The 14,007-nt window shown below is 31.8% G+C and overlaps 1 protein-coding gene across 4 annotated transcripts in view; it reads right to left on the bottom strand.

The window, feature by feature from the left end:
* Positions 1-14,007, bottom strand: part of LOC127699323 (high affinity cAMP-specific 3',5'-cyclic phosphodiesterase 7A-like) — a 106,701-nt gene that overhangs the window by 30,514 nt on the left and 62,180 nt on the right. For all 4 annotated transcript variants that reach the window (XM_052203026.1, XM_052203027.1, XM_052203028.1 and 1 more), the window contains one exon: positions 4,367-4,456. In XM_052203026.1, coding sequence (XP_052058986.1) covers positions 4,367-4,456 — 90 coding nt within the window. The remainder of the gene's footprint in view (positions 1-4,366; positions 4,457-14,007) is intronic.

Below are 14,007 nucleotides of genomic sequence, written 5' to 3'. Positions count from 1 at the left end.
TGCGGTCGTATAAAAATCTAAATACATGGTTTGATTCAGCATATCAAAGAACCCCATATATTCAATTTTTGTTGAAATCAAACAAAGTTTAATTTTGGACCCCAATTTGGACCAACTTGAAAACTGGGCCAAAAATCAAAAATCTAAATACATGTTTAGATTCAGCATATCAAAGAACCTCATATATTCAATTTTTGCTAAAATCAAACAAAGTTTAATTTTGGACCCTTTGGACCTTAATGTAGACCAATTTGAAAACTGGACCCAAAATTAAAAATCTAAATACACTGTTAGATTTGGCATAACAAATAAATAAATGTGATCAGAGATTTTACAAAATTAAAAATCTAAATACACTGTTAGATTTGGCATAACAAATAAATAAATGTGATCAAAGATTTTACAAATCTAATGCACCATACTGTGCAATTAAAGATTACTTCTTGAAATTTTTCAATATTTGAAATTTGAAAAAAAAATAATATTTGAAGAATAATTCTTTTTAATTTCTGAAAACTGAAATGAGAAAAAATTGACCCCCCACAATTTCTTTTTATCCCCCCCCCTTTTTTCCCCAAAAAAATTCTTTCCCTCAAGATATGGTCATAATCTCAATTCAAATTTCCAATGGAGTTGGCAACCATAATTACCCATTTAAATTTACCATAGTGCTAACTTAATCTATTTTATAATAGAATTAAAAATATAGTGTCAAATCTTTCATATGGATTTTTTTGTAAAAAAAAAAGATGCAACATTTGCAGATATTTTTACTGGTCTTCCTTTATAAATATGCATTTCTTTAAACATAATTTAAAAGCAGTGTAAGGGAAGTAACCAAAACGTTGTATTTAAATTACCTCCCTTACACTGTTTTAAATTATCTTTATTGTTCATTAACCATTACTTTATACATAATTTAAAAGCAGTGTAAGGGAGATAATTTCAATGATGTATTTGATTTATCTCCCTTACACTGCTTTAAATTATGTTTTGTACTAAAGTATTTGTCCATTAACCAGGACAACCTTGTTTTTCCCCCTTTTTGCCCCTAATTCCTAAACGGTTTGAGCCATAACCCCCCAAAGCAAATCCTAACCATCCCTTTGTGGTATGGAAACTTGTAGTATAATTTCAGAGAGATCCATACACCGTTCCACAATTATTGTCTGGAAACTACAAAATGCTTATTTTTGTCCCCTTTTTGGCCCCTAATTCCTTAACTGTTGGTACCATAGCCCCCAAAATCAATCCCAACCTTCCTTTTGTGGTATTTAACCTTATGGTCAAATTTCAAAAAGATCCATTCACTTAAACTAAAGTTAGAGTGCGAAAACCAATGTGTCTTCGGACGACGACGCCGGACGATGACGACACCAACGTCATACCAATATACGACCACAAAATTTTTTTGCGGTCGTATAAAAATTATCTAGTGTGCCTAAATTAGTCTCAGGCCACACAAGACTGATGTAATTTTATGTTTGATGGCATATAAAGATATACTTTTAAAAAAAACTGCTTCGCTGAGCGCAGCTGGATACACCCGCAAAGGTCCAACCCTGAACAGTTGGGACAAAAATGGACACAATATTCAAGCTTGATACAGGTCTGAATTTGGATTGTATTAAATATTTAACATATTATAGGTTTCTGAATAAATGTAGTCAAAGAACTTGAAATTGGTTATATGAATTGAATTTATATTCAATTAAAGATTTCTTGCTGTTGTGCATAACACTGTGCTGTTGCGCAATACTTAGCAAATCTGTTGTCAGACTATAAACAATTAAAGTTCAATTAATTCTCAATGTCATATTAAAAATTTATGAAAATGTAAAGGGAGCTTACATCAATAGATATAAATAATTCACCAAAGTTTCATGAGAATTTCTGACAGCATTTTTGAGTTATTGTCCAAAAACTGGAAAATCACCCCTTTTTTAATGAATAAAACCCCATAACTCAGAAATTTAAAATGTTAAATTTATAAAATTCTAAACGGAGCTTACATCAATAGATATAAACAATTCACCAAAGTTTCATAAGAACTGCTGAAAGCATTTTTGATTTTTTGTCTGAAAACTGGAAAATCCCCCTTTTTTTAATGAATAAAACCCCATAACTCGGAAATGTAAAATGTAAAATATATAAAAATCAAAAGGGAACTCATGTCAATAGATATAAACAATTCACCAAAATTTCTTGAAAGTTGGTCAAAGCATTCTCGAGTTATTGTCCGAAAACTGGAAAATCCCCCTTTTTTTAATGAATAAAACCCCATAACTTGGAAACGTAAAATCTAAAATTTATAAAAATCGAAAGGGAGCTCACTTCAATAGATATAAACAATTCACCAAAGTTTTAAGCAAATTGGTTCAAGCATTTTTGAGTTAATGTCCGACATGTTGACGAGCTGGACGGACAGACGGACGGACAACGGTATACCATAATACGTCCCGTAAACGGGCGTATAAAAAGAAGAGAAGTTTCCTGCAAATTTTAGGTTAAAACATCTTATATAAAATTATCAATAAAATTATCATTTTACCAAAATCGTTTCTTATTTTAAGAGATTTGGTCATATAAACTGATAGAATCATAGATCTCTGAATTACTGCAAAGAATACTATTGGCATAATCTTACAAAATACCTCTGATTTATCTATGATAAAGGAAAGCATTTAATACGAAACAATTATTCAGACCATTCAGGAAATAATTCCCTTGTGAAATTAGGTGACGCCTGTTGCTTCTGTTGGAAACTGATTTTCTAGGCTAATACTGACGTCAGCTTCATCATTTGTAGCAAATGAAGGCAATTTAAAATGATCCTGCTGAGAAAAAGAAAGAACTGGTTTCCAAACAAAAATTACATCCAAATTAATACAAAATCATTTAATTTCTTCTTTGAAAGGATAGCAGGATGAAAATACTACATCTTTTTTAGTTTTATTTAGGAATCAGTAATTATTTAGTGGAAAATTTCACTTATTTTTTCAGTGATGGTGATTATACTTTCTAATATATTATGAGTCAACTGAAAACAACCAACCAGCAAATTTAATACATATTGTATAGTCCCTATTTTTGTCTTTTGTCAGTATCCATGCACAAATCTTAAAACGTATATATATCAATTGCTGTAAGATAAAACTAAGTTCTTATTTCTAAAATGTACATAGCATCAAAAGAATATTCTAGTTTTATGCATTATAATTATCTTTAAAAACTTATTATAACATTTAGGTAACTTAACTGTTACTATCTATAAACTGTTAACACAGAGATATGTCTCACATTTTGTTATTTTGATAGTAAAATGCAAATGTTGAAATTAAAATAGCAATACTTTAACATGTAAGTTATGCAAAGTATTCAGTCAATGAACCATCACTGAAGGTACAGGGGCAGACAATCTCCATGTAAACAAGATGTGCCAATGCTAATACAACTGCATACCAAATATCATTGACCTACCACTAGTGGTTCCCCATAAACTGACCTAATCACAAACTAATACGTTGTTGATGCCACCACCGCTGCTGGAAACAGCATACCTATGTCTCGATTTTTTACTCTGCCAAGGCGAGACAAAAATATCAAGCTAAAGGAGAGTTAAAGAACAGCTATGGTCAATAGGAGGAGCTAAGTGCACTTTATAGACTAAAAAATTGAAGTATTATAATATCAGCTGAAATATACCTTATGCAAAATATCTAAGATATTTTAATTATTATGAATATTCACAGACATTTCAGGTTGAGAGACAGCATAAATTTAATTTTTCTACAAAATAGGACAAAAAATAGCATTTTTGTCAGAAATTTTGGGCACATGCATAAACCACAAAAATAATTACATTAGAGGTGTTGTTCATATACACAAATAACATGGTAAAATTTTTAGTTGGTACTTTCTTCTATATTTGCTAGTAAAAAACTTAGAAATTTAAACACAATTTATGATTTTTTCATGAAAACTCATTGAAAGGACTTTCGATGATGTCTCCATGGAAAGGAGATGTGCCAATGTTATACAACTGCATAATAACTATCTATTGACTTATAATTAGAGGTAATGACCTGAAACTGACCTAATCACAACTTAACATGTAAAAGATGGAAATGTTTCTAAGTCAATGGACTTTAACAATTGTTCACATGGCAAATGGCATAGCTGGTTAACAGGAGGAGATTTCTTTTAGACGAATAGATGACAACAACATCAATGTACTGACAAAGGATGTCAAGTGATGAAAAATATCTCACACTAACCAGGTGAGTTAAAACTCAGCTCAATGGCAGCTTACACTGACAGAAAGTCAGCATTATATGCTGTGCCTTCTTTTATACTTTGTACTTACTATCTAAAAGTTTCATGTCTGATTCTGAGATTGATGCTTTCCGCTTTCCCTCATTACTCTTGTCTGGCTTTGATTTCATCCGAACATCACCTAAATACAACACAAATATAGTTTTAATTTTCAGTCAACTAACAGCAAAACAATATAAATAATATTTTATTTCATATGGTATTTAATTAAGACTACAGGAATAAAAATTCTAAGTGCACTGTCTTATATTCATAAACCTAAAGTCCACTGTATCAATGTAAACAATCTTTAAGTCCACTACATCATATTTACAAAATTGAAGTTCATTATATTTTATCAACCATACTTCACATACTGCTAGTACTTGTACAGTGCCAGCATTAATGGTATGATATAAAAATAAAAAGATGTGATATCATTGCCAATGAGACGACAACTCTCCACCAGAGACCAAATGACGTAGAAGTAAGCAACTATAGGTCAACATACAGCCTTCAACAATGAGCAAAACCCACATTATAGTCTGCTTGAGACAGAAAGCCAATAGTTCTTCAAGTATTATGATAAATTATCCTGCAATTGATATTTCTACTATACAACTACTGGTTGACAGATAACATGAAGCGATATACATATAGTATATGTTTATAGTCTCCTGGTATCCTGATTCTGCTGTGAGCTAATGGTTATATTCAAATTACTGTTTACCTCACAGTTAAATTTGGGGTCCTCATTGCAGTCTACATTTAAGTCCTGTTGGTTTCATTCAAAAACAAATTCGACTATTGGGAAGTAAAAAACAAAACTTTTACGTGTAAATGTTAAATTGCAGGATAAAAATAATATTCGTACATTGTAGGAAAATACTAGAGGTGTCGGAACGACATGAATGGCCCTGCTGGCAAAAAAAAGCTTGAAGCCATTTTTAGAGAATGAAAGTCTGTAACTGTTATTTTCACAAAAATTTTTAAAAAGTCCAAAGCCCATAATTTCAGCACAAAACAGTGGAGCAAAACCAAATGTAAACTTGATCTGTAACTCATCATAGTAGATTCACATACTAATAAAATGCTTCGCTGGGCGCAGCTTGATACGACCGCAGAGGTCGAACCCTGAACAGTTGGGGCAAGTATGGACACAACATTCAAGCTTGATACAGCTCTGAATTTGGATTGTGATTAAATATTTGACACAGCATAGGTTTCTGACACAGAAAGAATGTGGTCTAAGAACTTCAATTTTTTTAATTTACCTATTATGGTCCAATGTCCAAAATCAAAATACATGGTTAGATTCAGCATATCAAAGAACCCCATATATTCAATTTTTGTTGAAATCAAACAAAGTTTAATTTTGGACCCCAACTTGGACAAACTTGAAAACTGGTCCCATAATCAAAAATCTAAACACATGTTTAGATTCAGCATATCAAAGTACCCCAAGAATTCAATTTTTGTTAAAATCAAACTAAGTTTAATTTTGGACCCTTTGGACCTTAATGTAGACCAATTTAAAAAACAGGACCCAAAATTAAAAATCTAAAAACACGATTAGATTTGGCATATCAAAGAACCCCAATAATTCAATTTTTGATGAAATCAAACAAAGTTTAATTTTGGACCCTTTTGACCTCAATATGAACCAATTTGATAGCGGGCCCACAAAATAAAAAATCTAAATACATGGTAAGATTCAGCATATCAAAGAACCCCATATATTCAATTTTTGTTGAAATCAAACAAAGTTTAATTTTGGACCCCAATTTGGACCAACTTGAAAACTGGGCCAAAAATCTAAAATCTAAATACATGTTTAGATTCAGCATATCAAAGAACCCCATATATTCAATTTTTGTTGAAATCAAACAAAGTTTAATTTTGGACCCCAACTTGGACAAACTTGAAAACTGGGCCCATAATCAAAAATCTAAACACATGTTTAGATTCAGCATATCAAAGAACCCCAAGAATTCAATTTTTGTTAAAATCAAACTAAGTTTAATTTTGGACCCTTTGGACCTTAATGTAGACCAATTTAAAAACGGGACCCAAAATTAAAAATCTAAATACACGGTTAGATTTGGCATATCAAAGAACCCCAATAATTCAATTTTTGATGAAATCAAACAAAGTTTAATTTTGGACCCTTTTGACCTCAATATGAACCAATTTGATAGCAGATCCACAAATAAAAAATCTAAATACATGGTTAGATTCAGCATATCAAAGAACCCCAAGAATTCAATTTTTGATGAAATCAAACAAAGTTTTATTTTGGACCCTTTTGACCTCAATGTGGACAAAGTTGATAACGGGGCCCAAAAATCAAAAATCTAAATACATGGTTAGATTCAGCATATCAAAGAACCCCATATATTCAATTTTTGTTGAAATCAAACAAAGTTTAATTTTGGACCCTGATTTGGACCAACTTGAAAACTGGGCCCATAATCAAAAATCAAAATACATGTTTAGATTCAGCATATCAAAGAACCCTAAAAATTCAATTTTTGTTAAAATCAAACTAAGTTTAATTTTGGACCCTTTTGACCTTAATGTAGACCAATTTGAAAACGGAACCAAAAATTAAGAATCTAAATACATGGTTAGATTCGGCATATTAAAGAACCCCAATATTTCAATTTTTTATGAAATCAAACAAAGTTAAATTTTGGACCCTTTGGACCTCAATGTGGACCAATTTAAAAACGGGGCCCAAAATCCAAAAACTTAATACACGGTTAGATTCAGCATATTAAAGAACCCCAAGAATTCAAGAATAAAACCCCATTGAAATTGATCAAGAAATAAGCAATTTATACGAAGTATCTTCTTTTGCACAATACTGTGCAATTGAATATTTCTTGCTATTGTGCAATACTGTACAATTGACAATTTCTTGCTATTGCGCAATATTGTGCTATTGGATATTTCTTGCTATTGCGCAATACTGTGCAATTGAAGATTTCTTGCTATTGCGCAATACTGTGCAATTGAAGATTTCTTGCAATTGTGCAATACTGTGCAATTGAAAATTTCTTGCTATTGCACAATACTTATTATATAATAATTTACACATCCTGTTTGGTGTGTATCTCCTACCATATCATTATTATTTGCTTTTAAATATTAATCAGAAATAACCAACTTAAAATGGAAAATTTTAAAAGAAAAAAAAAAGGAAAAAAAGAAAAAAAAAAAGAAAAAAAAAAATCCCCCCCCCAAATTTTTTGAACCCCCTTATGATTCATCACCCCCAAACTCAATCCCAGCCTTCCCTTTGTGGTATGGTACCTTGCAGTACAATTTCAGAGAGATCCATACACTTGAACACAAGTTATTGTCTGGAAACTAGAAAAATGCTTATTTTTGGCCCCTTTTTGGCCCCCTTTTCCTAAACGTTTCGGGCAATTACCCACAAACTCAATTCCAGCTTTCCCTTTGTGATATGGAACCTTGTAGTACAATTTCAGAAATATCCAAACACTTACACACAAGTTATTGTCATGAAACTAGAAAAATGCTTGTTTTTTGCCCCTTTTTTGGCCCCTAATTCCTAAAATTTTGAGGCAATTACCCCCAAAATCAATTACAGCCTTTCCTTTGTGATATGGAACCTTGTGGTACAATGTCAGAGAGATCCATACACTTACACACAAGTTATTGTCTGGAAGTTACAAAAATGCTTATTTTTGGCCCCTTTTTGGCCCCTAATTCCTTAACTGTTGGTACCATAACCCCCAAAATCAATCCCAACCTTCCTTTCGTGGTATTGAACCTTATGGTAAAATTTCATGGAGATCCATTCACTTAAACTAAAGTTAGAGTGCGAAAACCAATGTGTCTTCGGACGACGCCGGACGACGCCAGACGACGACGACGACGACGACGACGACGACGACGACGACGACGACGACGACGACGACGACGCCAACGTCATACCAATATACGACCAAAAAATTTTCAATTTTTGCGGTCGTATAAAAATCAGCTCACTATGCAAAGGCCTTTAGAAAAAAAAGGTCTGTATAACTATTATTATTTTCATGAAATTTTCAAAGTCCAAAGCCCATAATTTTGGCAAAAATCAGCGGAGCAGAACCAAACGTAAACTCGATCTGTAACTCATCATAGTTGACTCACAAACTAAGAATCAGCTCAATATGTGGAGACATGTAGAAAAGTCTGTACAAATGTTATTTTCACTAAATTTTGAAGTCCAAAACAGTAATTTTGGCAAAAATCAGCAGAGGAGAACCAAACTTAAACTTAATCTGTAACTCATTATAGTAGACTCACATACTAAAAATCAGCTCAATACGTGAAGGTGTTTAGAAAAAAAGTCTGTATAACTGTTCGTTGTGGAATGACGGAATGATGGAAAGCCGGAATGACAAATAAGCCTATAGAAAATGTATACTTCCTTGAACATTTAAATATGTGGTTTACGTTTACTCACGAAATCCACAAAAATAGGTACCACACAAATTAGCATGAATCCAACAATAACTATTATTAAAGCTTTTCCTCCTTTATCAGTGGTTTTGGACTTGAGGTAGATTAAGTGTTTAAATTAAAATCCATAGAATTTTTAATGATTTGCCAAAATGTTGTTTATATCATGGCTTTCTCAAATATATAATAAAAAGTATGGGTTATGGGGCTTTTTTCAAGATACAGGTTGTGCAAAATTGTCAGATTATGTATAGATTATTCATGGAAAACACAATTTTGTGTGATAATAAGAAAACTAAAGCATAGAATTTTAAGATAAAATATGAGAAGATAGCTCTTATAATGGGCTTTCAAAATATGAATGGAAAAGGTTACTGGAGGTGTTTTTTTTGCTACAAAACAAATTAGGTAAATTCATAACACATTCCAGTATAAAAGTTACATTATCTGAATTATTTCCCCTTATATAGCAAAGTTGAAGAAATTGAATCAAACAAAAAATATATTCTGTATTTGTAAAAAACAGTTGCAAAAATATGATAAAATACATAATTTTCTTCATTCAGGTGAAAAGTTTAACAAATGAATGACATTATATTCTCATAATTTGCACATTTCATTAAAGATCTAGACCGATTGTTTTCTGCTACTTTACAATCCAAGATGTCGGAGGACCTTAAATTTGTTTTATGGGTTTTTTTTATTTCCTATTCTTATATTCCTTTGCCATTTCTCAAGGCCTGCTTCTTATTATTATGTTAAATTGCAGTTCTTAGAATATATGGCCTTTGATCATGTATTCTGTTCCTTAATGAAAAACAGTACTTGTGAGAAAAGTTTTACATGTTATTATCAGAATGAGTTGGAATTTGATAGATTATAATATATTATTTATTTCCCATCTGAGGCTTAAGAAGATAATGAATTATGAAATCTTGCATTCAGAATAATACCATTATGTTTGCATATATATACACAAAACATCAGTTAACTATTAAAGTATACAATATAAAGATTAAAAAATACAAACCTTTTCCTCATAGTCAACAATAGTAGCATTTTTCTAGATAGAGACTTCATAAAGGGGATTAGCATAATGATTCCTTGTTAGATAAATTTGAAAAAAGAAAAATAATGGAAAAAAATAATGAAAAACAAAGGAGCAAAACTATCATTATATATATTGTCTGCTTTACTCTTCAAGGAGAAGTATTAGAAGGAACATAACATAACACTAAAAGGTGATATCACTATATGTGACAAGATTACTAAGAACGGGAATTATATGCCCTTTATCACTGACTTCTAACAGAATGTTTTATATTATTCAAGCCAGGTAAATGAAACATATAATAACTTTTAAGACTGACATTATTGACTGAGACTAACATATGGACAACTGAAAGTTGAAGATTTAAGTATAATATGTAAGAAATGACCTTACCATACATTGTAATAAATAACTCATCATAGCTTTCCAATCCAGAATAACAAATTTCATAGCTAAAAATTGCCATTTGCATCCTTTTAAAAGTTCTTCTGAGTATAAACAGTCAGTTTAATTAGATTGAGCAATCAAATGTGAACATTACTTAGTTCCAACTTTTTTCAAATTCTAAAATTGATAATATCATTGAAAAATACTAATGCATAAATGCATAGCATAACTATAAGAGACTTTAGCATAAATAGTCAATTATTTTGTGATTGTACTTATATATGTCAGATAGAAACTACAGGTAAGACAAATTGTCCTTAGGATGATTGATCATCACAAGTATATCGTAAACACCGACCTACTTAAACCATGAACCAAGACAGAATCGTCACTTCGTTTCTTCTACTGACTGGAGTATCAAACCTTGAACTAAGAATTAATCCTCCACTTCCTTGAACTCATAAAAAATGTTGATTCTTCACTACACCATGAAATGAAACAAAATTGTTACTTTCACCTGTTTACCAGAGCTATAAAGCGTGAACCAAAACAGAGCCATGTACTTCCATCAGCTAGCAGACATATTCCTTATAAAACCCTGAGCGAAACAAAATCCTTCTTTTTCAGCAGTTATAAGAAGCATCAAGCACTAAGTAATTGGTACCATAATTGGATTTAACATATGCATAACATGACTTTGGTAAACCATTACAGTTTTAAAAATCTTTTTTTTTCCTAATGGTCTTAGAAGAAAATTTGCTGGTCCTCACTACTCACTATTATTTCTATTGCAAAAATCAAAATGTGTCTGTATTTGTAAAATTTTGGTGGTCAAAATCTTTTGACCATCACTTTTTGATAACTCTGCCATTAAACCATGAAACAAAACAGAATCTAGTACTTCATTCAGGTGACAGCTCCCAAATTACAAATGTAATCATGAAACAAATTAAAATCCAGTACTTATTTCAGCTGGCATTAAATCATGAAACATATTAACAGAAGCAATACTAAATTTTGCTGATAGGAGCTTCCCTCAATTTACAATGAACCAAAACAGAATCCAGAACTTAATTCTGCTGATTGGAGCTTTCCTCATTTTACAATGAACCAAAACAGAATCCAGAACTTAATTCTGCTGATTGGAGCTTTCCTCATTTTACAATGAACCAAAACAGAATCCAGAACTTAATTCTGCTGATTGGAGCTTTCCTCATTTTACAATGAACCAAAACAGAATCCAGAACTTAATTCTGCTGATTGGAGCTTTCCTCATTTTACAATGAACCAAAACAGAATCCAGAACTTAATTCTGCTGATTGGAGCTTTCCTCATTTTACAATGAACCAAAACAGAATCCAGAATTTAATTCTGCTGGAGCTTTCCTCATTTTACAATGAATCAAAACAGAATCCAGAACTTAATTCTGCTGATTGGAGCTTTCCTCATTTTACAATGAATCAAAACAGAATCCAGAACTTAATTCTGCTGATTGGAGCTTTCCTCATTTTACAATGAACCAAGACAGAATCCAGAACTTAATTCTGCTGATTGGAGCTTTCCTCATTTTACAATGAATCAAAACAGAATCCAGAACTTAATTCTGCTGATTGGAGCTTTCCTCATTTTACAATGAACCAAAACAGAATCCAGAACTTTATTCTGGTGATACTCTGGAGCTTCCTTCAATTTACAATGAACCAAAACAAAATCCAGAACTTGCATTCTGGTGGAAGGAGCTTCCTTCATTTTACAATGAACCAAATAAAATGCTCCAGGGCGCAGCTTGATACGACCGCAGAGGTGGAACCCTGAACAGTTGGGGCAAGTATGGACACAACATTCAAGCTTGATACAGCTCTGAATTTGGATTGTGATTAAATATTTGACACAGCATAGGTTTCTGACACAGAATGAATGTGGCCTAAGAACTTAAAAATTTTAAATTGGACATTCACCTATTATGGTCCAATATCCAAAATATAAATACATGGTTAGATTCAGCATATCAAAGAACCCCAAGAATTCAATTTTTGATGAAATCAAACAAAGTTTAATTTTGGACCCCGATTTGGACCAACTTGAAAACTGGGCCCATAATCAAAAATCTAAATACATGTTTAGATTCAGCATATCAAAGAACCCTAAAAATTCAATTTTTGTTAAAATCAAACTAAGTTTAATTTTGGACCCTTTGGACCTTAATGTAGACCAATTTGAAAACGGAACCAAAAATTAAGAATCTAAATACACGGTTAGATTCAGCATATCAAAGAACCCTAAAAATTCAATTTTTGTTAAAATCAAACTAAGTTTAATTTTGGACCCTTTGGACCTTAATGTAGACCAATTTGAAAACGGAACCAAAAATTAAGAATCTAAATACACGGTTAGATTCGGCATATCAAAGAACCCCAATAATTCAATTTTTGATGAAATCAAACAAAGTTAAATTTTGGACCCTTTTGACCTCAATGTGGACAAAGTTGATAACGGGGCCCAAAAATCAAAAATCTAAATACATGGTTAGATTCAGCATATCAAAGAACCCCATATATTCAATTTTTGTTGAAATCAAACAAAGTTTAATTTTGGACCCCGATTTGGACCAACTTGAAAACTGGGCCCATAATCAAAAATCTAAATACATGTTTAGATTCAGCATATCAAAGAACCCTAAAAATTCAATTTTTGTTAAAATCAAACTAAGTTTAATTTTGGACCCTTTGGACCTTAATGTAGACCAATTTGAAAACGGAACCAAAAATTAAGAATCTAAATACACGGTTAGATTCAGCATATCAAAGAACCCCAATAATTCAATTTTTGATGAAATCAAACAAAGTTAAATTTTGGACCCTTTGGACCTCAATGTGGACCAATTTAAAAACGGGGCCCAAAATCCAAAAACTTAATACACGGTTAGATTCAGCATATTAAAGAACCCCAAGAATTCAAGAATAAAACCCCATTGAAATTGATCAAGAAATAAGCAATTTATACGAAGTATCTTCTTTTGCACAATACTGTGCAATTGAATATTTCTTGCTATTGCGCAATACTGTACAATTGACAATTTCTTGCTATTGCGCAATATTGTGCTATTGGATATTTCTTGCTATTGCGCAATACTGTGCAATTGAAGATTTCTTGCTATTGCGCAATACTGTGCAATTGAAGATTTCTTGCTATTGTGCAATACTGTGCAATTGAAAATTTCTTGCTATTGCACAATACTTATTAGATAATAATTTACACATCCTGTTTGGTGTGTATCTCCTACCATATCATTATTATTTGCTTTTAAATATTAATCAGAAATAACCAACTTAAAATGGAAAATTTTAAAAGAAAAAAAAAAGGAAAAAAAGAAAAAAAAAGAAAAAACAAAAATCCCCCCACAAATTTTTTGAACCCCCTTATGATTCATCACCCCCAAACTCAATCCCAGCCTTCCCTTTGTGGTATGGTACCTTGCAGTACAATTTCAGAGAGATCCATACACTTGAACACAAGTTATTGTCTGGAAACTAGAAAAATGCTTATTTTTGGCCCCTTTTTGGCCCCCAATTCCTAAATGTTTCGGGCAATTACCCCCAAACTCAATTCCAGCTTTCCCTTTGTGATATGGAACCTTGTAGTACAATTTCAGAAATATCCAAACACTTACACACAAGTTATTGTCATGAAACTAGAAAAATGCTTGTTTTTTGCCCCTTTTTTGGCCCCTAATTCCTAAAATTTTGAGGCAATTACCCCCAAAATCAATCCCAGCCTTT

This window comes from Mytilus californianus, unplaced genomic scaffold (assembly GCF_021869535.1).
Source record: "Mytilus californianus isolate M0D057914Y unplaced genomic scaffold, xbMytCali1.0.p SCAF_1, whole genome shotgun sequence".
Classification (NCBI taxonomy): Eukaryota; Metazoa; Mollusca; class Bivalvia; order Mytilida; family Mytilidae; genus Mytilus; species Mytilus californianus.
Note: the sequence above shows the minus strand (reverse complement) of the source record. Positions and strands in the feature narration are given on the sequence as shown.